We start from the raw sequence: 27206 nt of genomic DNA, 5'->3' as shown, positions 1-27206 counted from the left end.
CTCGTTACAAGAAAAATATTGATTTTATTCCAATTTAAGTATATTGATATGAAAGTGACTCATGCATACTATCGTTTTACATATAAATTTGTTGAATTAGTAAATTCAATGAATTTTAGTGAATTAAATAAATCTTAAAGTTTGTCATATAGAAGCACTAAATAGCACTGGAACGTGAAAATTTGATTATCATCTTTTCGCTCTGCTTCTCAAATTTTGAAGGGAGTTAAACTACATATTGGATTCCAGAAATTCTCTTAATTTACCAGTGCTCTATTAGTGTAGTGCATAAAGTGAGTGAAGTGTATAAAGTGTATAATACATACGTGGAATTTGAATTGAGGTTTTAATCTACAATATATAAATAAAGATGTCTGATTCAGTTGCTGTTGTGAATGTAAGCTCCCCAGTAGCTACTGCTGCTACTATTGCTGAAAAGAAAGTTGTTGCCAAAAAGGTTAAGGCAGCTAAACCCAAAAAGCCGTCGGTTGCCCCTACCCATCCACCAACACAACAAATGGTCGACGCATCAATTAAGAATTTAAAGGAACGTGGCGGTTCATCACTCTTGGCGATTAAGAAATATATTAGTGCGACATACAAATGTGATGTCCAAAAATTGGCACCATTCATTAAACGTTATTTGAAATCGGCTGTTACAAGTGGAAAACTAATTCAAACCAAAGGAAAAGGTGCGTCCGGTTCATTCAAACTATCAGTTGCAGCCAGTAAATCAAGCGAGGGAAAATTGAAATCAAAAGCCGTAAAATCAGCAGAGAAGGTTAAGGCTAAAAAGAAGGCAGCAGATAGTGGTGCATCAAAGAAAAAATCGTTGAGTAAAGTCAAAAAGGCGGCAAGTGGTGAGAAAAAGGTAAAAAAAGCTGTTGCCAGTAAGAAAACAGCTGAAAAGAAGAAAACTGAAAAGGCTAAGGCGAAAGATGCAAAAAAGGGTGGCGCATTAAAAGTGAAACCAACTAAAGCCAAATCTGCAACTGCTAAACCAAAAGCAGCTAAAGCAAAAGCAACTGCTGCTAAATCCAAGAAGTCTGCATCGAATAAAAAGCCAGCCGCAAAAAAACCTACAGCAGCAGGTAAAAAGTAAATAATTTACGGTGTTTGTAAGTGAGTTATAAACGGAACCTTCATGGTAAATTAATAATAAGCCCTTTTCAGGGCTACAAAATCTCTTAACAAAAAGATCAAAAGTGAATTTATTCCTTACAGTGTGTAGAAAACATTAAAAAAATAAAAACCAAGTAGTTCAACAAAATCATATTTAATAGACTAATGAAACCGGTGTTTGTAAGTGAGTTATAAACGGAACCTTCATGGTAAATTAATAATAAGCCCTTTTCAGGGCTACAAAATCTCTTAACAAAAAGATCAAAAGTGAATTTATTCCTTACAGTGTGTAGAAAACATTAAAAAAATAAAAACCAAGTAGTTCAACAAAATCATATTTAATAGACTAATGAAACCATATGAATATATTCTTCAATATTAAGGAATTTTTAAATTAATTTCAATGTGCATACATATGTACATATGTAGAGATATTAATCAACAATTTTTTATCCTCTTTGTTAATTTATATTTTATGGCCCTGAAAAGGGCCTTGTTTTGTTAATATATTTATATACCATTAGTTCAGTTGGAAAAATTATTTGGAACTGGTATATTTGGTAACAGCTTTGGTACCTTCACTGACGGCATGTTTGGCCAATTCACCGGGCAAGAGTAAACGTACAGCAGTTTGAATTTCGCGACTGGTGATGGTTGAACGTTTGTTATAGTGAGCTAAACGCGACGCTTCCGCAGCAATGCGCTCAAAGATGTCATTCACAAAACTATTCATAATGCTCATGGCCTTGGATGAAATACCGGTATCAGGATGTACTTGTTTCAACACTTTATAGATGTAGATGGCATAACTTTCCTTCCTCTTACGCTTCTTTTTCTTATCATTTTTAGTAATATTCTTTTGAGCCTTACCGGCTTTCTTCGCTGCTTTTCCACTAGTTTTTGGCGGCATTTTAATTTCTTCACAACTTTGACGATTTTATGATTTTATTTTCACTCGCACTGTCACTTATTATACCTACCATTTGTCGTGTGCATGCTTAAGTGTATATTTGCCGACCAACTCTTCGGCGAGATAATACGAAGTAGTAGTATACGCACGATGCTCAACAGCACAGTACAGGGGTTGGTGCTCAGCATAGCGAAAAAGTATATAAGCAGCGCACATTTTGTGTATCAGTGATTAGTGTGCTTATACATTGAGTATAATACATTACATTGCTTTTTAGTGTAGTGAAGTGAACAATCTATAGCAGTGAAAATGTCAGGCCGTGGTAAAGGTGGTAAAGTTAAGGGAAAGGCAAAGTCCCGTTCAAATCGTGCTGGTCTTCAATTTCCAGTTGGTCGTATTCATCGTTTGTTGCGCAAAGGCAATTATGCTGAGCGTGTTGGTGCCGGTGCTCCAGTTTATCTAGCTGCAGTTATGGAATATTTAGCAGCTGAAGTTCTTGAATTGGCTGGTAATGCTGCTCGTGATAACAAAAAGACAAGAATCATCCCACGTCATTTACAATTGGCCATCCGCAACGATGAAGAATTGAATAAATTGTTGTCTGGTGTAACTATTGCTCAAGGTGGTGTTTTGCCTAATATTCAAGCTGTACTTTTGCCAAAGAAGACCGAAAAGAAAGCATAAAGTGAAAAATATAGGCGAATTATAATTATAAATACCGACGCAAACAAACCGTCCTTTTCAGGACGACAAAATACATTTACAAAGAGATTTAAATAATTTTCCTAATAAATGTGTTATTTTTTCATACACTTAGACGCATGTATATTTGCGCCAAAACTGAGCATATAAACTAGTTATGTATACATATTCATTCATACATGTGTATACATGCCTACAGGCTGTACTAAAAAACGCTCGTGTATAAATGATGTGGAGTAGACAAAGAAATGTATATGTATGTTTGTATGTGTGTACTACGTACATTAACGAAAACACAAAAATATCTACACATATATGTATACGCATAAATATTCCAATAACATTGTTGATCTTTTTCGTTTAACAAATTGTGGTCCTGAAAAGGACCATTTTTTAAAATATATTAGTTTTCTTATTCATTTAATATTCTTAATAAAGAACGTGGCATCCCATTATGTGTATTATATTTTTGTACATATTACCGAATTGCGCCAAAATTGCTGCTTTGCTGCTTATTAACTGGTTATGTGCGCATATACATACGTACATAAACGTGTATACATGCATGCCGACTATACTTAAAAGCACACGAGTATAAACGATGTGGAGTAGATAAAGAACTGTACATGTACTACATACATTTACGAAAACACAAAAATACCTACACATATAGGTATGTATATGCATAAATATTTCAATAAAATTTTTGATCTTTTTTGTTTAACAAATTGTGGTCCTGAAAAGGACCGTTTTTTTATATGTTTTCTTATTGATTTAAGCACGTTCACCACGAATACGTCTAGCCAATTGAATATCTTTTGGCATAATTGTAACACGCTTAGCATGGATGGCACACAAATTGGTATCTTCAAAAAGACCAACCAAGTATGCTTCACTTGCTTCTTGTAGAGCCATAACAGCAGAACTTTGGAAACGTAGATCTGTTTTGAAATCTTGCGCTATTTCACGAACCAAGCGCTGGAATGGCAATTTGCGTATCAATAATTCGGTACTCTTTTGATAGCGACGAATTTCACGCAACGCCACTGTACCTGGACGATAACGATGTGGCTTTTTAACTCCACCAGTTGCTGGTGCACTTTTGCGTGCTGCTTTTGTCGCCAATTGTTTACGTGGTGCCTTTCCACCAGTCGATTTTCGGGCTGTTTGCTTTGTACGAGCCATTTTTCACTACTCACTTTTTTTATTATTTGTCACACTGATTTGAACACTATAGAACACTATACACTGTACACTGTACCTATAACAAATTGTATAACGTTCACAACCTAAGTAGCAATTCCAACTAATATGTTTCACAAGTCCATGTATTATGAGGTATGTGTTGAAGCGAGATAGATGTATGGCGTACCTTTTGTCTTGTGTATAGCAGTTGTGAGATTTTGGTATAAATAGATGTGCTCTCGCTTCTGTTATTTCATTGGTGGTGAAGTGTCACAGTGTTAAAGTGTTAAATTCTTACTTGTGCAAATAGTAAATACTACAATAAAAAATGACTGGTCGCGGCAAAGGTGGTAAAGGTTTGGGAAAAGGTGGCGCCAAACGTCATCGCAAAGTTTTACGTGATAACATCCAAGGTATCACTAAACCAGCTATTCGACGTTTAGCTCGTCGTGGTGGTGTAAAACGTATATCTGGTTTGATATATGAAGAAACTCGTGGTGTTTTAAAAGTATTTTTGGAGAATGTTATCCGTGATGCAGTTACCTATACTGAACATGCCAAAAGGAAAACAGTTACAGCTATGGATGTTGTGTACGCTTTAAAGAGACAAGGCCGTACTTTATACGGTTTCGGCGGTTAAATAATTTCTTGGGTACATATTTGAAAAACATAAAAAACGGTCCTTTTCAGGACCACAATATTCTTTTAACAAAGATTCAAAATTTTGTTCAATTAAAATTTTAAACGAACGCACAATTCTGTTGTGATTCTATATTGCATGAGCACGAGTACATACATATGTACATACTCATTATACAATTAACACGTTCGCGGACGTGAATGCTATAGCATTTATTTTTATAGTGATGCAAAATGACGTGATGCTACAGCATTCAAATTTTAAAGCCAAGTTTTGTTCATTTAATTTCATGTAACTTTAAGTTTTTGTAATTAATATACATTTTAAAGTAATGACCACTTGATTCATTAAGTACTTTCATATAACAGTTAAAATACGATGTTCTGACTACACTTATAATATATGTGTAATCAGATTTAGGATTTTGCAACTAGTTTCAAAAATAATTGCCTGTCTATTTTTGCAGCTTCCAGAAATTTTTAGTGTCCGCGATCGTGTTAAATAGATTATGACTGTATTTTAACACCCAGGCCTCTAACCTGATATATTTAATTTTTAAATAATTTTTTTCGCTACATACATAAATACAACTTTTTAAAAATATATTTGTAGTTAAAATTATATTTTTATATTTATATTTATTTCTTTAACGTTGGAATACAATCATACTCTTACTACCTTTGCCTTTTGCCTTCGTCAAGCATACAAGTAGTATACTTGTATGTAAACACGTATGTACATATGGGAATTTTGTATCTTGCTTTGACATATATTGCAAATTTTTAAAGAAAAAGTTACATTTTTTTATTAATAACAATAATATTTAATTAATTAAATAAAAAATTTTGTATGCACACATATGTATATATATAATATATATATATATTTATTGATCAGTGAATATTTGAATTAATATCAAAAAATTAAGTAATATATTAAAATAAAATTTACATAATCCACATTAGTCAAATTTAATTATTTCATTACCATCATTCATTTCAACCAAAATTAAAGTTTTCAATATTCATCAAAATACTGGATTATTTCATGCATCCAACTAACGCCACTGAGAATTGCTCTGGTGATACCATTGAGATATTTAATTTTATTTTTTCAAACATATTATTTTAAGTAATATATAAAATAACCTGTTTAGATGATTGATAATTTGATATATTTTATATTTTCAATAGTTATAATTGATTTATATTAAGGAGTTTTAAGAAAATCTACTAAAACTAGCGAAAATTTAATATTTTGAGTACAAAGTTTCGACTAAAACACTCGTTACAAGAAAAATATTGATTTTATTCCAATTTAAGTATATTGATATGAAAGTGACTCATGCATACTATCGTTTTACATATAAATTTGTTGAATTAGTAAATTCAATGAATTTTAGTGAATTAAATAAATCTTAAAGTTTGTCATATAGAAGCACTAAATAGCACTGGAACGTGAAAATTTGATTATCATCTTTTCGCTCTGCTTCTCAAATTTTGAAGGGAGTTAAACTACATATTGGATTCCAGAAATTCTCTTAATTTACCAGTGCTCTATTAGTGTAGTGCATAAAGTGAGTGAAGTGTATAAAGTGTATAATACATACGTGGAATTTGAATTGAGGTTTTAATCTACAATATATAAATAAAGATGTCTGATTCAGTTGCTGTTGTGAATGTAAGCTCCCCAGTAGCTACTGCTGCTACTATTGCTGAAAAGAAAGTTGTTGCCAAAAAGGTTAAGGCAGCTAAACCCAAAAAGCCGTCGGTTGCCCCTACCCATCCACCAACACAACAAATGGTCGACGCATCAATTAAGAATTTAAAGGAACGTGGCGGTTCATCACTCTTGGCGATTAAGAAATATATTAGTGCGACATACAAATGTGATGTCCAAAAATTGGCACCATTCATTAAACGTTATTTGAAATCGGCTGTTACAAGTGGAAAACTAATTCAAACCAAAGGAAAAGGTGCGTCCGGTTCATTCAAACTATCAGTTGCAGCCAGTAAATCAAGCGAGGGAAAATTGAAATCAAAAGCCGTAAAATCAGCAGAGAAGGTTAAGGCTAAAAAGAAGGCAGCAGATAGTGGTGCATCAAAGAAAAAATCGTTGAGTAAAGTCAAAAAGGCGGCAAGTGGTGAGAAAAAGGTAAAAAAAGCTGTTGCCAGTAAGAAAACAGCTGAAAAGAAGAAAACTGAAAAGGCTAAGGCGAAAGATGCAAAAAAGGGTGGCGCATTAAAAGTGAAACCAACTAAAGCCAAATCTGCAACTGCTAAACCAAAAGCAGCTAAAGCAAAAGCAACTGCTGCTAAATCCAAGAAGTCTGCATCGAATAAAAAGCCAGCCGCAAAAAAACCTACAGCAGCAGGTAAAAAGTAAATAATTTACGGTGTTTGTAAGTGAGTTATAAACGGAACCTTCATGGTAAATTAATAATAAGCCCTTTTCAGGGCTACAAAATCTCTTAACAAAAAGATCAAAAGTGAATTTATTCCTTACAGTGTGTAGAAAACATTAAAAAAATAAAAACCAAGTAGTTCAACAAAATCATATTTAATAGACTAATGAAACCATATGAATATATTCTTCAATATTAAGGAATTTTTAAATTAATTTCAATGTGCATACATATGTACATATGTAGAGATATTAATCAACAATTTTTTATCCTCTTTGTTAATTTATATTTTATGGCCCTGAAAAGGGCCTTGTTTTGTTAATATATTTATATACCATTAGTTCAGTTGGAAAAATTATTTGGAACTGGTATATTTGGTAACAGCTTTGGTACCTTCACTGACGGCATGTTTGGCCAATTCACCGGGCAAGAGTAAACGTACAGCAGTTTGAATTTCGCGACTGGTGATGGTTGAACGTTTGTTATAGTGAGCTAAACGCGACGCTTCCGCAGCAATGCGCTCAAAGATGTCATTCACAAAACTATTCATAATGCTCATGGCCTTGGATGAAATACCGGTATCAGGATGTACTTGTTTCAACACTTTATAGATGTAGATGGCATAACTTTCCTTCCTCTTACGCTTCTTTTTCTTATCATTTTTAGTAATATTCTTTTGAGCCTTACCGGCTTTCTTCGCTGCTTTTCCACTAGTTTTTGGCGGCATTTTAATTTCTTCACAACTTTGACGATTTTATGATTTTATTTTCACTCGCACTGTCACTTATTATACCTACCATTTGTCGTGTGCATGCTTAAGTGTATATTTGCCGACCAACTCTTCGACGAGATAATACGAAGTAGTAGTATACGCACGATGCTCAACAGCACAGTACAGGGGTTGGTGCTCAGCATAGCGAAAAAGTATATAAGCAGCGCACATTTTGTGTATCAGTGATTAGTGTGCTTATACATTGAGTATAATACATTACATTGCTTTTTAGTGTAGTGAAGTGAACAATCTATAGCAGTGAAAATGTCAGGCCGTGGTAAAGGTGGTAAAGTTAAGGGAAAGGCAAAGTCCCGTTCAAATCGTGCTGGTCTTCAATTTCCAGTTGGTCGTATTCATCGTTTGTTGCGCAAAGGCAATTATGCTGAGCGTGTTGGTGCCGGTGCTCCAGTTTATCTAGCTGCAGTTATGGAATATTTAGCAGCTGAAGTTCTTGAATTGGCTGGTAATGCTGCTCGTGATAACAAAAAGACAAGAATCATCCCACGTCATTTACAATTGGCCATCCGCAACGATGAAGAATTGAATAAATTGTTGTCTGGTGTAACTATTGCTCAAGGTGGTGTTTTGCCTAATATTCAAGCTGTACTTTTGCCAAAGAAGACCGAAAAGAAAGCATAAAGTGAAAAATATAGGCGAATTATAATTATAAATACCGACGCAAACAAACCGTCCTTTTCAGGACGACAAAATACATTTACAAAGAGATTTAAATAATTTTCCTAATAAATGTGTTATTTTTTCATACACTTAGACGCATGTATATTTGCGCCAAAACTGCGGCATATAAACTGGTTATGTATACATATTCATTCATACATGTGTATACATGCCTACAGGCTGTACTAAAAAACGCTCGTGTATAAATGATGTGGAGTAGACAAAGAAATGTATATGTATGTTTGTATGTGTGTACTACGTACATTAACGAAAACACAAAAATATCTACACATATATGTATACGCATAAATATTCCAATAACATTGTTGATCTTTTTCGTTTAACAAATTGTGGTCCTGAAAAGGACCATTTTTTAAAATATATTAGTTTTCTTATTCATTTAATATTCTTAATAAAGAACGTGGCATCCCATTATGTGTATTATATTTTTGTACATATTACCGAATTGCGCCAAAATTGCTGCTTTGCTGCTTATTAACTGGTTATGTGCGCATATACATACGTACATAAACGTGTATACATGCATGCCGACTATACTTAAAAGCACACGAGTATAAACGATGTGGAGTAGATAAAGAACTGTACATGTACTACATACATTTACGAAAACACAAAAATACCTACACATATAGGTATGTATATGCATAAATATTTCAATAAAATTTTTGATCTTTTTTGTTTAACAAATTGTGGTCCTGAAAAGGACCGTTTTTTTATATGTTTTCTTATTGATTTAAGCACGTTCACCACGAATACGTCTAGCCAATTGAATATCTTTTGGCATAATTGTAACACGCTTAGCATGGATGGCACACAAATTGGTATCTTCAAAAAGACCAACCAAGTATGCTTCACTTGCTTCTTGTAGAGCCATAACAGCAGAACTTTGGAAACGTAGATCTGTTTTGAAATCTTGCGCTATTTCACGAACCAAGCGCTGGAATGGCAATTTGCGTATCAATAATTCGGTACTCTTTTGATAGCGACGAATTTCACGCAACGCCACTGTACCTGGACGATAACGATGTGGCTTTTTAACTCCACCAGTTGCTGGTGCACTTTTGCGTGCTGCTTTTGTCGCCAATTGTTTACGTGGTGCCTTTCCACCAGTCGATTTTCGGGCTGTTTGCTTTGTACGAGCCATTTTTCACTACTCACTTTTTTTATTATTTGTCACACTGATTTGAACACTATAGAACACTATACACTGTACACTGTACCTATAACAAATTGTATAACGTTCACAACCTAAGTAGCAATTCCAACTAATATGTTTCACAAGTCCATGTATTATGAGGTATGTGTTGAAGCGAGATAGATGTATGGCGTACCTTTTGTCTTGTGTATAGCAGTTGTGAGATTTTGGTATAAATAGATGTGCTCTCGCTTCTGTTATTTCATTGGTGGTGAAGTGTCACAGTGTTAAAGTGTTAAATTCTTACTTGTGCAAATAGTAAATACTACAATAAAAAATGACTGGTCGCGGCAAAGGTGGTAAAGGTTTGGGAAAAGGTGGCGCCAAACGTCATCGCAAAGTTTTACGTGATAACATCCAAGGTATCACTAAACCAGCTATTCGACGTTTAGCTCGTCGTGGTGGTGTAAAACGTATATCTGGTTTGATATATGAAGAAACTCGTGGTGTTTTAAAAGTATTTTTGGAGAATGTTATCCGTGATGCAGTTACCTATACTGAACATGCCAAAAGGAAAACAGTTACAGCTATGGATGTTGTGTACGCTTTAAAGAGACAAGGCCGTACTTTATACGGTTTCGGCGGTTAAATAATTTCTTGGGTACATATTTGAAAAACATAAAAAACGGTCCTTTTCAGGACCACAATATTCTTTTAACAAAGATTCAAAATTTTGTTCAATTAAAATTTTAAACGAACGCACAATTCTGTTGTGATTCTATATTGCATGAGCACGAGTACATACATATGTACATACTCATTATACAATTAACACGTTCGCGGACGTGAATGCTATAGCATTTATTTTTATAGTGATGCAAAATGACGTGATGCTACAGCATTCAAATTTTAAAGCCAAGTTTTGTTCATTTAATTTCATGTAACTTTAAGTTTTTGTAATTAATATACATTTTAAAGTAATGACCACTTGATTCATTAAGTACTTTCATATAACAGTTAAAATACGATGTTCTGACTACACTTATAATATATGTGTAATCAGATTTAGGATTTTGCAACTAGTTTCAAAAATAATTGCCTGTCTATTTTTGCAGCTTCCAGAAATTTTTAGTGTCCGCGATCGTGTTAAATAGATTATGACTGTATTTTAACACCCAGGCCTCTAACCTGATATATTTAATTTTTAAATAATTTTTTTCGCTACATACATAAATACAACTTTTTAAAAATATATTTGTAGTTAAAATTATATTTTTATATTTATATTTATTTCTTTAACGTTGGAATACAATCATACTCTTACTACCTTTGCCTTTTGCCTTCGTCAAGCATACAAGTAGTATACTTGTATGTAAACACGTATGTACATATGGGAATTTTGTATCTTGCTTTGACATATATTGCAAATTTTTAAAGAAAAAGTTACATTTTTTTATTAATAACAATAATATTTAATTAATTAAATAAAAAATTTTGTATGCACACATATGTATATATATAATATATATATATATTTATTGATCAGTGAATATTTGAATTAATATCAAAAAATTAAGTAATATATTAAAATAAAATTTACATAATCCACATTAGTCAAATTTAATTATTTCATTACCATCATTCATTTCAACCAAAATTAAAGTTTTCAATATTCATCAAAATACTGGATTATTTCATGCATCCAACTAACGCCACTGAGAATTGCTCTGGTGATACCATTGAGATATTTAATTTTATTTTTTCAAACATATTATTTTAAGTAATATATAAAATAACCTGTTTAGATGATTGATAATTTGATATATTTTATATTTTCAATAGTTATAATTGATTTATATTAAGGAGTTTTAAGAAAATCTACTAAAACTAGCGAAAATTTAATATTTTGAGTACAAAGTTTCGACTAAAACACTCGTTACAAGAAAAATATTGATTTTATTCCAATTTAAGTATATTGATATGAAAGTGACTCATGCATACTATCGTTTTACATATAAATTTGTTGAATTAGTAAATTCAATGAATTTTAGTGAATTAAATAAATCTTAAAGTTTGTCATATAGAAGCACTAAATAGCACTGGAACGTGAAAATTTGATTATCATCTTTTCGCTCTGCTTCTCAAATTTTGAAGGGAGTTAAACTACATATTGGATTCCAGAAATTCTCTTAATTTACCAGTGCTCTATTAGTGTAGTGCATAAAGTGAGTGAAGTGTATAAAGTGTATAATACATACGTGGAATTTGAATTGAGGTTTTAATCTACAATATATAAATAAAGATGTCTGATTCAGTTGCTGTTGTGAATGTAAGCTCCCCAGTAGCTACTGCTGCTACTATTGCTGAAAAGAAAGTTGTTGCCAAAAAGGTTAAGGCAGCTAAACCCAAAAAGCCGTCGGTTGCCCCTACCCATCCACCAACACAACAAATGGTCGACGCATCAATTAAGAATTTAAAGGAACGTGGCGGTTCATCACTCTTGGCGATTAAGAAATATATTAGTGCGACATACAAATGTGATGTCCAAAAATTGGCACCATTCATTAAACGTTATTTGAAATCGGCTGTTACAAGTGGAAAACTAATTCAAACCAAAGGAAAAGGTGCGTCCGGTTCATTCAAACTATCAGTTGCAGCCAGTAAATCAAGCGAGGGAAAATTGAAATCAAAAGCCGTAAAATCAGCAGAGAAGGTTAAGGCTAAAAAGAAGGCAGCAGATAGTGGTGCATCAAAGAAAAAATCGTTGAGTAAAGTCAAAAAGGCGGCAAGTGGTGAGAAAAAGGTAAAAAAAGCTGTTGCCAGTAAGAAAACAGCTGAAAAGAAGAAAACTGAAAAGGCTAAGGCGAAAGATGCAAAAAAGGGTGGCGCATTAAAAGTGAAACCAACTAAAGCCAAATCTGCAACTGCTAAACCAAAAGCAGCTAAAGCAAAAGCAACTGCTGCTAAATCCAAGAAGTCTGCATCGAATAAAAAGCCAGCCGCAAAAAAACCTACAGCAGCAGGTAAAAAGTAAATAATTTACGGTGTTTGTAAGTGAGTTATAAACGGAACCTTCATGGTAAATTAATAATAAGCCCTTTTCAGGGCTACAAAATCTCTTAACAAAAAGATCAAAAGTGAATTTATTCCTTACAGTGTGTAGAAAACATTAAAAAAATAAAAACCAAGTAGTTCAACAAAATCATATTTAATAGACTAATGAAACCATATGAATATATTCTTCAATAGTAAGGAATTTTTAAATTAATTTCAATGTGCATACATATGTACATATGTAGAGATATTAATCAACAATTTTTTATCCTCTTTGTTAATTTATATTTTATGGCCCTGAAAAGGGCCTTGTTTTGTTAATATATTTATATACCATTAGTTCAGTTGGAAAAATTATTTGGAACTGGTATATTTGGTAACAGCTTTGGTACCTTCACTGACGGCATGTTTGGCCAATTCACCGGGCAAGAGTAAACGTACAGCAGTTTGAATTTCGCGACTGGTGATGGTTGAACGTTTGTTATAGTGAGCTAAACGCGACGCTTCCGCAGCAATGCGCTCAAAGATGTCATTCACAAAACTATTCATAATGCTCATGGCCTTGGATGAAATACCGGTATCAGGATGTACTTGTTTCAACACTTTATAGATGTAGATGGCATAACTTTCCTTCCTCTTACGCTTCTTTTTCTTATCATTTTTAGTAATATTCTTTTGAGCCTTACCGGCTTTCTTCGCTGCTTTTCCACTAGTTTTTGGCGGCATTTTAATTTCTTCACAACTTTGACGATTTTATGATTTTATTTTCACTCGCACTGTCACTTATTATACCTACCATTTGTCGTGTGCATGCTTAAGTGTATATTTGCCGACCAACTCTTCGGCGAGATAATACGAAGTAGTAGTATACGCACGATGCTCAACAGCACAGTACAGGGGTTGGTGCTCAGCATAGCGAAAAAGTATATAAGCAGCGCACATTTTGTGTATCAGTGATTAGTGTGCTTATACATTGAGTATAATACATTACATTGCTTTTTAGTGTAGTGAAGTGAACAATCTATAGCAGTGAAAATGTCAGGCCGTGGTAAAGGTGGTAAAGTTAAGGGAAAGGCAAAGTCCCGTTCAAATCGTGCTGGTCTTCAATTTCCAGTTGGTCGTATTCATCGTTTGTTGCGCAAAGGCAATTATGCTGAGCGTGTTGGTGCCGGTGCTCCAGTTTATCTAGCTGCAGTTATGGAATATTTAGCAGCTGAAGTTCTTGAATTGGCTGGTAATGCTGCTCGTGATAACAAAAAGACAAGAATCATCCCACGTCATTTACAATTGGCCATCCGCAACGATGAAGAATTGAATAAATTGTTGTCTGGTGTAACTATTGCTCAAGGTGGTGTTTTGCCTAATATTCAAGCTGTACTTTTGCCAAAGAAGACCGAAAAGAAAGCATAAAGTGAAAAATATAGGCGAATTATAATTATAAATACCGACGCAAACAAACCGTCCTTTTCAGGACGACAAAATACATTTACAAAGAGATTTAAATAATTTTCCTAATAAATGTGTTATTTTTTCATACACTTAGACGCATGTATATTTGCGCCAAAACTGCGGCATATAAACTGGTTATGTATACATATTCATTCATACATGTGTATACATGCCTACAGGCTGTACTAAAAAACGCTCGTGTATAAATGATGTGGAGTAGACAAAGAAATGTATATGTATGTTTGTATGTGTGTACTACGTACATTAACGAAAACACAAAAATATCTACACATATATGTATACGCATAAATATTCCAATAACATTGTTGATCTTTTTCGTTTAACAAATTGTGGTCCTGAAAAGGACCATTTTTTAAAATATATTAGTTTTCTTATTCATTTAATATTCTTAATAAAGAACGTGGCATCCCATTATGTGTATTATATTTTTGTACATATTACCGAATTGCGCCAAAATTGCTGCTTTGCTGCTTATTAACTGGTTATGTGCGCATATACATACGTACATAAACGTGTATACATGCATGCCGACTATACTTAAAAGCACACGAGTATAAACGATGTGGAGTAGATAAAGAACTGTACATGTACTACATACATTTACGAAAACACAAAAATACCTACACATATAGGTATGTATATGCATAAATATTTCAATAAAATTTTTGATCTTTTTTGTTTAACAAATTGTGGTCCTGAAAAGGACCGTTTTTTTATATGTTTTCTTATTGATTTAAGCACGTTCACCACGAATACGTCTAGCCAATTGAATATCTTTTGGCATAATTGTAACACGCTTAGCATGGATGGCACACAAATTGGTATCTTCAAAAAGACCAACCAAGTATGCTTCACTTGCTTCTTGTAGAGCCATAACAGCAGAACTTTGGAAACGTAGATCTGTTTTGAAATCTTGCGCTATTTCACGAACCAAGCGCTGGAATGGCAATTTGCGTATCAATAATTCGGTACTCTTTTGATAGCGACGAATTTCACGCAACGCCACTGTACCTGGACGATAACGATGTGGCTTTTTAACTCCACCAGTTGCTGGTGCACTTTTGCGTGCTGCTTTTGTCGCCAATTGTTTACGTGGTGCCTTTCCACCAGTCGATTTTCGGGCTGTTTGCTTTGTACGAGCCATTTTTCACTACTCACTTTTTTTATTATTTGTCACACTGATTTGAACACTATAGAACACTATACACTGTACACTGTACCTATAACAAATTGTATAACGTTCACAACCTAAGTAGCAATTCCAACTAATATGTTTCACAAGTCCATGTATTATGAGGTATGTGTTGAAGCGAGATAGATGTATGGCGTACCTTTTGTCTTGTGTATAGCAGTTGTGAGATTTTGGTATAAATAGATGTGCTCTCGCTTCTGTTATTTCATTGGTGGTGAAGTGTCACAGTGTTAAAGTGTTAAATTCTTACTTGTGCAAATAGTAAATACTACAATAAAAAATGACTGGTCGCGGCAAAGGTGGTAAAGGTTTGGGAAAAGGTGGCGCCAAACGTCATCGCAAAGTTTTACGTGATAACATCCAAGGTATCACTAAACCAGCTATTCGACGTTTAGCTCGTCGTGGTGGTGTAAAACGTATATCTGGTTTGATATATGAAGAAACTCGTGGTGTTTTAAAAGTATTTTTGGAGAATGTTATCCGTGATGCAGTTACCTATACTGAACATGCCAAAAGGAAAACAGTTACAGCTATGGATGTTGTGTACGCTTTAAAGAGACAAGGCCGTACTTTATACGGTTTCGGCGGTTAAATAATTTCTTGGGTACATATTTGAAAAACATAAAAAACGGTCCTTTTCAGGACCACAATATTCTTTTAACAAAGATTCAAAATTTTGTTCAATTAAAATTTTAAACGAACGCACAATTCTGTTGTGATTCTATATTGCATGAGCACGAGTACATACATATGTACATACTCATTATACAATTAACACGTTCGCGGACGTGAATGCTATAGCATTTATTTTTATAGTGATGCAAAATGACGTGATGCTACAGCATTCAAATTTTAAAGCCAAGTTTTGTTCATTTAATTTCATGTAACTTTAAGTTTTTGTAATTAATATACATTTTAAAGTAATGACCACTTGATTCATTAAGTACTTTCATATAACAGTTAAAATACGATGTTCTGACTACACTTATAATATATGTGTAATCAGATTTAGGATTTTGCAACTAGTTTCAAAAATAATTGCCTGTCTATTTTTGCAGCTTCCAGAAATTTTTAGTGTCCGCGATCGTGTTAAATAGATTATGACTGTATTTTAACACCCAGGCCTCTAACCTGATATATTTAATTTTTAAATAATTTTTTTCGCTACATACATAAATACAACTTTTTAAAAATATATTTGTAGTTAAAATTATATTTTTATATTTATATTTATTTCTTTAACGTTGGAATACAATCATACTCTTACTACCTTTGCCTTTTGCCTTCGTCAAGCATACAAGTAGTATACTTGTATGTAAACACGTATGTACATATGGGAATTTTGTATCTTGCTTTGACATATATTGCAAATTTTTAAAGAAAAAGTTACATTTTTTTATTAATAACAATAATATTTAATTAATTAAATAAAAAATTTTGTATGCACACATATGTATATATATAATATATATATATATTTATTGATCAGTGAATATTTGAATTAATATCAAAAAATTAAGTAATATATTAAAATAAAATTTACATAATCCACATTAGTCAAATTTAATTATTTCATTACCATCATTCATTTCAACCAAAATTAAAGTTTTCAATATTCATCAAAATACTGGATTATTTCATGCATCCAACTAACGCCACTGAGAATTGCTCTGGTGATACCATTGAGATATTTAATTTTATTTTTTCAAACATATTATTTTAAGTAATATATAAAATAACCTGTTTAGATGATTGATAATTTGATATATTTTATATTTTCAATAGTTATAATTGATTTATATTAAGGAGTTTTAAGAAAATCTACTAAAACTAGCGAAAATTTAATATTTTGAGTACAAAGTTTCGACTAAAACACTCGTTACAAGAAAAATATTGATTTTATTCCAATTTAAGTATATTGATATGAAAGTGACTCATGCATACTATCGTTTTACATATAAATTTGTTGAATTAGTAAATTCAATGAATTTTAGTGAATTAAATAAATCTTAAAGTTTGTCATATAGAAGCACTAAATAGCACTGGAACGTGAAAATTTGATTATCATCTTTTCGCTCTGCTTCTCAAATTTTGAAGGGAGTTAAACTACATATTGGATTCCAGAAATTCTCTTAATTTACCAGTGCTCTATTAGTGTAGTGCATAAAGTGAGTGAAGTGTATAAAGTGTATAATACATACGTGGAATTTGAATTGAGGTTTTAATCTACAATATATAAATAAAGATGTCTGATTCAGTTGCTGTTGTGAATGTAAGCTCCCCAGTAGCTACTGCTGCTACTATTGCTGAAAAGAAAGTTGTTGCCAAAAAGGTTAAGGCAGCTAAACCCAAAAAGCCGTCGGTTGCCCCTACCCATCCACCAACACAACAAATGGTCGACGCATCAATTAAGAATTTAAAGGAACGTGGCGGTTCATCACTCTTGGCGATTAAGAAATATATTAGTGCGACATACAAATGTGATGTCCAAAAATTGGCACCATTCATTAAACGTTATTTGAAATCGGCTGTTACAAGTGGAAAACTAATTCAAACCAAAGGAAAAGGTGCGTCCGGTTCATTCAAACTATCAGTTGCAGCCAGTAAATCAAGCGAGGGAAAATTGAAATCAAAAGCCGTAAAATCAGCAGAGAAGGTTAAGGCTAAAAAGAAGGCAGCAGATAGTGGTGCATCAAAGAAAAAATCGTTGAGTAAAGTCAAAAAGGCGGCAAGTGGTGAGAAAAAGGTAAAAAAAGCTGTTGCCAGTAAGAAAACAGCTGAAAAGAAGAAAACTGAAAAGGCTAAGGCGAAAGATGCAAAAAAGGGTGGCGCATTAAAAGTGAAACCAACTAAAGCCAAATCTGCAACTGCTAAACCAAAAGCAGCTAAAGCAAAAGCAACTGCTGCTAAATCCAAGAAGTCTGCATCGAATAAAAAGCCAGCCGCAAAAAAACCTACAGCAGCAGGTAAAAAGTAAATAATTTACGGTGTTTGTAAGTGAGTTATAAACGGAACCTTCATGGTAAATTAATAATAAGCCCTTTTCAGGGCTACAAAATCTCTTAACAAAAAGATCAAAAGTGAATTTATTCCTTACAGTGTGTAGAAAACATTAAAAAAATAAAAACCAAGTAGTTCAACAAAATCATATTTAATAGACTAATGAAACCATATGAATATATTCTTCAATATTAAGGAATTTTTAAATTAATTTCAATGTGCATACATATGTACATATGTAGAGATATTAATCAACAATTTTTTATCCTCTTTGTTAATTTATATTTTATGGCCCTGAAAAGGGCCTTGTTTTGTTAATATATTTATATACCATTAGTTCAGTTGGAAAAATTATTTGGAACTGGTATATTTGGTAACAGCTTTGGTACCTTCACTGACGGCATGTTTGGCCAATTCACCGGGCAAGAGTAAACGTACAGCAGTTTGAATTTCGCGACTGGTGATGGTTGAACGTTTGTTATAGTGAGCTAAACGCGACGCTTCCGCAGCAATGCGCTCAAAGATGTCATTCACAAAACTATTCATAATGCTCATGGCCTTGGATGAAATACCGGTATCAGGATGTACTTGTTTCAACACTTTATAGATGTAGATGGCATAACTTTCCTTCCTCTTACGCTTCTTTTTCTTATCATTTTTAGTAATATTCTTTTGAGCCTTACCGGCTTTCTTCGCTGCTTTTCCACTAGTTTTTGGCGGCATTTTAATTTCTTCACAACTTTGACGATTTTATGATTTTATTTTCACTCGCACTGTCACTTATTATACCTACCATTTGTCGTGTGCATGCTTAAGTGTATATTTGCCGACCAACTCTTCGACGAGATAATACGAAGTAGTAGTATACGCACGATGCTCAACAGCACAGTACAGGGGTTGGTGCTCAGCATAGCGAAAAAGTATATAAGCAGCGCACATTTTGTGTATCAGTGATTAGTGTGCTTATACATTGAGTATAATACATTACATTGCTTTTTAGTGTAGTGAAGTGAACAATCTATAGCAGTGAAAATGTCAGGCCGTGGTAAAGGTGGTAAAGTTAAGGGAAAGGCAAAGTCCCGTTCAAATCGTGCTGGTCTTCAATTTCCAGTTGGTCGTATTCATCGTTTGTTGCGCAAAGGCAATTATGCTGAGCGTGTTGGTGCCGGTGCTCCAGTTTATCTAGCTGCAGTTATGGAATATTTAGCAGCTGAAGTTCTTGAATTGGCTGGTAATGCTGCTCGTGATAACAAAAAGACAAGAATCATCCCACGTCATTTACAATTGGCCATCCGCAACGATGAAGAATTGAATAAATTGTTGTCTGGTGTAACTATTGCTCAAGGTGGTGTTTTGCCTAATATTCAAGCTGTACTTTTGCCAAAGAAGACCGAAAAGAAACCATAAAGTGAAAAATATAGGCGAATTATAATTATAAATACCGACGCAAACAAACCGTCCTTTTCAGGACGACAAAATACATTTACAAAGAGATTTAAATAATTTTCCTAATAAATGTGTTATTTTTTCATACACTTAGACGCATGTATATTTGCGCCAAAACTGCGGCATATAAACTGGTTATGTATACATATTCATTCATACATGTGTATACATGCCTACAGGCTGTACTAAAAAACGCTCGTGTATAAATGATGTGGAGTAGACAAAGAAATGTATATGTATGTTTGTATGTGTGTACTACGTACATTAACGAAAACACAAAAATATCTACACATATATGTATACGCATAAATATTCCAATAACATTGTTGATCTTTTTCGTTTAACAAATTGTGGTCCTGAAAAGGACCATTTTTTAAAATATATTAGTTTTCTTATTCATTTAATATTCTTAATAAAGAACGTGGCATCCCATTATGTGTATTATATTTTTGTACATATTACCGAATTGCGCCAAAATTGCTGCTTTGCTGCTTATTAACTGGTTATGTGCGCATATACATACGTACATAAACGTGTATACATGCATGCCGACTATACTTAAAAGCACACGAGTATAAACGATGTGGAGTAGATAAAGAACTGTACATGTACTACATACATTTACGAAAACACAAAAATACCTACACATATAGGTATGTATATGCATAAATATTTCAATAAAATTTTTGATCTTTTTTGTTTAACAAATTGTGGTCCTGAAAAGGACCGTTTTTTTATATGTTTTCTTATTGATTTAAGCACGTTCACCACGAATACGTCTAGCCAATTGAATATCTTTTGGCATAATTGTAACACGCTTAGCATGGATGGCACACAAATTGGTATCTTCAAAAAGACCAACCAAGTATGCTTCACTTGCTTCTTGTAGAGCCATAACAGCAGAACTTTGGAAACGTAGATCTGTTTTGAAATCTTGCGCTATTTCACGAACCAAGCGCTGGAATGGCAATTTGCGTATCAATAATTCGGTACTCTTTTGATAGCGACGAATTTCACGCAACGCCACTGTACCTGGACGATAACGATGTGGCTTTTTAACTCCACCAGTTGCTGGTGCACTTTTGCGTGCTGCTTTTGTCGCCAATTGTTTACGTGGTGCCTTTCCACCAGTCGATTTTCGGGCTGTTTGCTTTGTACGAGCCATTTTTCACTACTCACTTTTTTTATTATTTGTCACACTGATTTGAACACTATAGAACACTATACACTGTACACTGTACCTATAACAAATTGTATAACGTTCACAACCTAAGTAGCAATTCCAACTAATATGTTTCACAAGTCCATGTATTATGAGGTATGTGTTGAAGCGAGATAGATGTATGGCGTACCTTTTGTCTTGTGTATAGCAGTTGTGAGATTTTGGTATAAATAGATGTGCTCTCGCTTCTGTTATTTCATTGGTGGTGAAGTGTCACAGTGTTAAAGTGTTAAATTCTTACTTGTGCAAATAGTAAATACTACAATAAAAAATGACTGGTCGCGGCAAAGGTGGTAAAGGTTTGGGAAAAGGTGGCGCCAAACGTCATCGCAAAGTTTTACGTGATAACATCCAAGGTATCACTAAACCAGCTATTCGACGTTTAGCTCGTCGTGGTGGTGTAAAACGTATATCTGGTTTGATATATGAAGAAACTCGTGGTGTTTTAAAAGTATTTTTGGAGAATGTTATCCGTGATGCAGTTACCTATACTGAACATGCCAAAAGGAAAACAGTTACAGCTATGGATGTTGTGTACGCTTTAAAGAGACAAGGCCGTACTTTATACGGTTTCGGCGGTTAAATAATTTCTTGGGTACATATTTGAAAAACATAAAAAACGGTCCTTTTCAGGACCACAATATTCTTTTAACAAAGATTCAAAATTTTGTTCAATTAAAATTTTAAACGAACGCACAATTCTGTTGTGATTCTATATTGCATGAGCACGAGTACATACATATGTACATACTCATTATACAATTAACACGTTCGCGGACGTGAATGCTATAGCATTTATTTTTATAGTGATGCAAAATGACGTGATGCTACAGCATTCAAATTTTAAAGCCAAGTTTTGTTCATTTAATTTCATGTAACTTTAAGTTTTTGTAATTAATATACATTTTAAAGTAATGACCACTTGATTCATTAAGTACTTTCATATAACAGTTAAAATACGATGTTCTGACTACACTTATAATATATGTGTAATCAGATTTAGGATTTTGCAACTAGTTTCAAAAATAATTGCCTGTCTATTTTTGCAGCTTCCAGAAATTTTTAGTGTCCGCGATCGTGTTAAATAGATTATGACTGTATTTTAACACCCAGGCCTCTAACCTGATATATTTAATTTTTAAATAATTTTTTTCGCTACATACATAAATACAACTTTTTAAAAATATATTTGTAGTTAAAATTATATTTTTATATTTATATTTATTTCTTTAACGTTGGAATACAATCATACTCTTACTACCTTTGCCTTTTGCCTTCGTCAAGCATACAAGTAGTATACTTGTATGTAAACACGTATGTACATATGGGAATTTTGTATCTTGCTTTGACATATATTGCAAATTTTTAAAGAAAAAGTTACATTTTTTTATTAATAACAATAATATTTAATTAATTAAATAAAAAATTTTGTATGCACACATATGTATATATATAATATATATATATATTTATTGATCAGTGAATATTTGAATTAATATCAAAAAATTAAGTAATATATTAAAATAAAATTTACATAATCCACATTAGTCAAATTTAATTATTTCATTACCATCATTCATTTCAACCAAAATTAAAGTTTTCAATATTCATCAAAATACTGGATTATTTCATGCATCCAACTAACGCCACTGAGAATTGCTCTGGTGATACCATTGAGATATTTAATTTTATTTTTTCAAACATATTATTTTAAGTAATATATAAAATAACCTGTTTAGATGATTGATAATTTGATATATTTTATATTTTCAATAGTTATAATTGATTTATATTAAGGAGTTTTAAGAAAATCTACTAAAACTAGCGAAAATTTAATATTTTGAGTACAAAGTTTCGACTAAAACACTCGTTACAAGAAAAATATTGATTTTATTCCAATTTAAGTATATTGATATGAAAGTGACTCATGCATACTATCGTTTTACATATAAATTTGTTGAATTAGTAAATTCAATGAATTTTAGTGAATTAAATAAATCTTAAAGTTTGTCATATAGAAGCACTAAATAGCACTGGAACGTGAAAATTTGATTATCATCTTTTCGCTCTGCTTCTCAAATTTTGAAGGGAGTTAAACTACATATTGGATTCCAGAAATTCTCTTAATTTACCAGTGCTCTATTAGTGTAGTGCATAAAGTGAGTGAAGTGTATAAAGTGTATAATACATACGTGGAATTTGAATTGAGGTTTTAATCTACAATATATAAATAAAGATGTCTGATTCAGTTGCTGTTGTGAATGTAAGCTCCCCAGTAGCTACTGCTGCTACTATTGCTGAAAAGAAAGTTATTGCCAAAAAGGTTAAGGCAGCTAAACCCAAAAAGCCGTCGGTTGCCCCTACCCATCCACCAACACAACAAATGGTCGACGCATCAATTAAGAATTTAAAGGAACGTGGCGGTTCATCACTCTTGGCGATTAAGAAATATATTAGTGCGATATACAAATGTGATGTCCAAAAATTGGCACCATTCATTAAACGTTATTTGAAATCGGCTGTTACAAGTGGAAAACTAATTCAAACCAAAGGAAAAGGTGCGTCCGGTTCATTCAAACTATCAGTTGCAGCCAGTAAATCAAGCGAGGGAAAATTGAAATCAAAAGCCGTAAAATCAGCAGAGAAGGTTAAGGCTAAAAAGAAGGCAGCAGATAGTGGTGCATCAAAGAAAAAATCGTTGAGTAAAGTCAAAAAGGCGGCAAGTGGTGAGAAAAAGGTAAAAAAAGCTGTTGCCAGTAAGAAAACAGCTGAAAAGAAGAAAACTGAAAAGGCTAAGGCGAAAGATGCAAAAAAGGGTGGCGCATTAAAAGTGAAACCAACTAAAGCCAAATCTGCAACTGCTAAACCAAAAGCAGCTAAAGCAAAAGCAACTGCTGCTAAATCCAAGAAGTCTGCATCGAATAAAAAGCCAGCCGCAAAAAAACCTACAGCAGCAGGTAAAAAGTAAATAATTTACGGTGTTTGTAAGTGAGTTATAAACGGAACCTTCATGGTAAATTAATAATAAGCCCTTTTCAGGGCTACAAAATCTCTTAACAAAAAGATCAAAAGTGAATTTATTCCTTACAGTGTGTAGAAAACATTAAAAAAATAAAAACCAAGTAGTTCAACAAAATCATATTTAATAGACTAATGAAACCATATGAATATATTCTTCAATATTAAGGAATTTTTAAATTAATTTCAATGTGCATACATATGTACATATGTAGAGATATTAATCAACAATTTTTTATCCTCTTTGTTAATTTATATTTTATGGCCCTGAAAAGGGCCTTGTTTTGTTAATATATTTATATACCATTAGTTCAGTTGGAAAAATTATTTGGAACTGGTATATTTGGTAACAGCTTTGGTACCTTCACTGACGGCATGTTTGGCCAATTCACCGGGCAAGAGTAAACGTACAGCAGTTTGAATTTCGCGACTGGTGATGGTTGAACGTTTGTTATAGTGAGCTAAACGCGACGCTTCCGCAGCAATGCGCTCAAAGATGTCATTCACAAAACTATTCATAATGCTCATGGCCTTGGATGAAATACCGGTATCAGGATGTACTTGTTTCAACACTTTATAGATGTAGATGGCATAACTTTCCTTCCTCTTACGCTTCTTTTTCTTATCATTTTTAGTAATATTCTTTTGAGCCTTACCGGCTTTCTTCGCTGCTTTTCCACTAGTTTTTGGCGGCATTTTAATTTCTTCACAACTTTGACGATTTTATGATTTTATTTTCACTCGCACTGTCACTTATTATACCTACCATTTGTCGTGTGCATGCTTAAGTGTATATTTGCCGACCAACTCTTCGGCGAGATAATACGAAGTAGTAGTATACGCACGATGCTCAACAGCACAGTACAGGGGTTGGTGCTCAGCATAGCGAAAAAGTATATAAGCAGCGCACATTTTGTGTATCAGTGATTAGTGTGCTTATACATTGAGTATAATACATTACATTGCTTTTTAGTGTAGTGAAGTGAACAATCTATAGCAGTGAAAATGTCAGGCCGTGGTAAAGGTGGTAAAGTTAAGGGAAAGGCAAAGTCCCGTTCAAATCGTGCTGGTCTTCAATTTCCAGTTGGTCGTATTCATCGTTTGTTGCGCAAAGGCAATTATGCTGAGCGTGTTGGTGCCGGTGCTCCAGTTTATCTAGCTGCAGTTATGGAATATTTAGCAGCTGAAGTTCTTGAATTGGCTGGTAATGCTGCTCGTGATAACAAAAAGACAAGAATCATCCCACGTCATTTACAATTGGCCATCCGCAACGATGAAGAATTGAATAAATTGTTGTCTGGTGTAACTATTGCTCAAGGTGGTGTTTTGCCTAATATTCAAGCTGTACTTTTGCCAAAGAAGACCGAAAAGAAAGCATAAAGTGAAAAATATAGGCGAATTATAATTATAAATACCGACGCAAACAAACCGTCCTTTTCAGGACGACAAAATACATTTACAAAGAGATTTAAATAATTTTCCTAATAAATGTGTTATTTTTTCATACACTTAGACGCATGTATATTTGCGCCAAAACTGCGGCATATAAACTGGTTATGTATACATATTCATTCATACATGCCTACAGGCTGTACTAAAAAACGCTCGTGTATAAATGATGTGGAGTAGACAAAGAAATGTATATGTATGTTTGTATGTGTGTACTACGTACATTAACGAAAACACAAAAATATCTACACATATATGTATACGCATAAATATTCCAATAACATTGTTGATCTTTTTCGTTTAACAAATTGTGGTCCTGAAAAGGACCATTTTTTAAAATATATTAGTTTTCTTATTCATTTAATATTCTTAATAAAGAACGTGGCATCCCATTATGTGTATTATATTTTTGTACATATTACCGAATTGCGCCAAAATTGCTGCTTTGCTGCTTATTAACTGGTTATGTGCGCATATACATACGTACATAAACGTGTATACATGCATGCCGACTATACTTAAAAGCACACGAGTATAAACGATGTGGAGTAGATAAAGAACTGTACATGTACTACATACATTTACGAAAACACAAAAATACCTACACATATAGGTATGTATATGCATAAATATTTCAATAAAATTTTTGATCTTTTTTGTTTAACAAATTGTGGTCCTGAAAAGGACCGTTTTTTTATATGTTTTCTTATTGATTTAAGCACGTTCACCACGAATACGTCTAGCCAATTGAATATCTTTTGGCATAATTGTAACACGCTTAGCATGGATGGCACACAAATTGGTATCTTCAAAAAGACCAACCAAGTATGCTTCACTTGCTTCTTGTAGAGCCATAACAGCAGAACTTTGGAAACGTAGATCTGTTTTGAAATCTTGCGCTATTTCACGAACCAAGCGCTGGAATGGCAATTTGCGTATCAATAATTCGGTACTCTTTTGATAGCGACGAATTTCACGCAACGCCACTGTACCTGGACGATAACGATGTGGCTTTTTAACTCCACCAGTTGCTGGTGCACTTTTGCGTGCTGCTTTTGTCGCCAATTGTTTACGTGGTGCCTTTCCACCAGTCGATTTTCGGGCTGTTTGCTTTGTACGAGCCATTTTTCACTACTCACTTTTTTTATTATTTGTCACACTGATTTGAACACTATAGAACACTATACACTGTACACTGTACCTATAACAAATTGTATAACGTTCACAACCTAAGTAGCAATTCCAACTAATATGTTTCACAAGTCCATGTATTATGAGGTATGTGTTGAAGCGAGATAGATGTATGGCGTACCTTTTGTCTTGTGTATAGCAGTTGTGAGATTTTGGTATAAATAGATGTGCTCTCGCTTCTGTTATTTCATTGGTGGTGAAGTGTCACAGTGTTAAAGTGTTAAATTCTTACTTGTGCAAATAGTAAATACTACAATAAAAAATGACTGGTCGCGGCAAAGGTGGTAAAGGTTTGGGAAAAGGTGGCGCCAAACGTCATCGCAAAGTTTTACGTGATAACATCCAAGGTATCACTAAACCAGCTATTCGACGTTTAGCTCGTCGTGGTGGTGTAAAACGTATATCTGGTTTGATATATGAAGAAACTCGTGGTGTTTTAAAAGTATTTTTGGAGAATGTTATCCGTGATGCAGTTACCTATACTGAACATGCCAAAAGGAAAACAGTTACAGCTATGGATGTTGTGTACGCTTTAAAGAGACAAGGCCGTACTTTATACGGTTTCGGCGGTTAAATAATTTCTTGGGTACATATT

At 33.5% G+C, this 27206-nt stretch overlaps 5 protein-coding genes across 5 annotated transcripts; all 5 read left to right on the top strand.

Annotated features, from left to right (window-relative positions):
- Positions 1-2341: 2341 nt before the first annotated feature.
- Positions 2342-2716, top strand: LOC129247595 (histone H2A). Its single transcript, XM_054886774.1, has one exon. The coding sequence runs from the start codon at positions 2342-2344 to the stop codon at positions 2714-2716; it is 375 nt and encodes a 124-aa protein (XP_054742749.1).
- Positions 2717-7999: 5283 nt separating this feature from the next.
- On the top strand, positions 8000-8374 carry LOC129247502 (histone H2A). Its single transcript, XM_054886655.1, has one exon. It carries the CDS (start codon positions 8000-8002, stop codon positions 8372-8374), a length of 375 nt encoding a protein of 124 aa, XP_054742630.1.
- A 5284-nt stretch (positions 8375-13658) lies between these two features.
- On the top strand, positions 13659-14033 carry LOC129247454 (histone H2A). Its single transcript, XM_054886585.1, has one exon. The coding sequence runs from the start codon at positions 13659-13661 to the stop codon at positions 14031-14033; it is 375 nt and encodes a 124-aa protein (XP_054742560.1).
- Positions 14034-19290: 5257 nt separating this feature from the next.
- On the top strand, positions 19291-19692 carry LOC129247656 (histone H2A-like). The gene has a single exon (XM_054886881.1). It carries the CDS (start codon positions 19318-19320, stop codon positions 19690-19692), a length of 375 nt encoding a protein of 124 aa, XP_054742856.1. The 5' UTR covers positions 19291-19317.
- A 5257-nt stretch (positions 19693-24949) lies between these two features.
- On the top strand, positions 24950-25384 carry LOC129247439 (histone H2A). The gene has a single exon (XM_054886569.1). It carries the CDS (start codon positions 24977-24979, stop codon positions 25349-25351), a length of 375 nt encoding a protein of 124 aa, XP_054742544.1. The 5' UTR covers positions 24950-24976; the 3' UTR covers positions 25352-25384.
- Positions 25385-27206: the final 1822 nt, after the last annotated feature.

This window comes from Anastrepha obliqua, chromosome 5 (genome assembly GCF_027943255.1).
Source record: "Anastrepha obliqua isolate idAnaObli1 chromosome 5, idAnaObli1_1.0, whole genome shotgun sequence".
NCBI lineage: Eukaryota > Metazoa > Arthropoda > Insecta > Diptera > Tephritidae > Anastrepha > Anastrepha obliqua.
Note: the sequence above shows the minus strand (reverse complement) of the source record. Positions and strands in the feature narration are given on the sequence as shown.

What these genes read in the sequence shown, in the direction of transcription:
- LOC129247595 (XM_054886774.1), top strand. Translation starts at nt 2,342, where the DNA reads ATGTCAGGCCGTGGTAAAGGTGGTAAAGTTAAGGGAAAGGCAAAGTCC.
- LOC129247502 (XM_054886655.1), top strand. Translation starts at nt 8,000, where the DNA reads ATGTCAGGCCGTGGTAAAGGTGGTAAAGTTAAGGGAAAGGCAAAGTCC.
- LOC129247454 (XM_054886585.1), top strand. Translation starts at nt 13,659, where the DNA reads ATGTCAGGCCGTGGTAAAGGTGGTAAAGTTAAGGGAAAGGCAAAGTCC.
- LOC129247656 (XM_054886881.1), top strand. Translation starts at nt 19,318, where the DNA reads ATGTCAGGCCGTGGTAAAGGTGGTAAAGTTAAGGGAAAGGCAAAGTCC.
- LOC129247439 (XM_054886569.1), top strand. Translation starts at nt 24,977, where the DNA reads ATGTCAGGCCGTGGTAAAGGTGGTAAAGTTAAGGGAAAGGCAAAGTCC.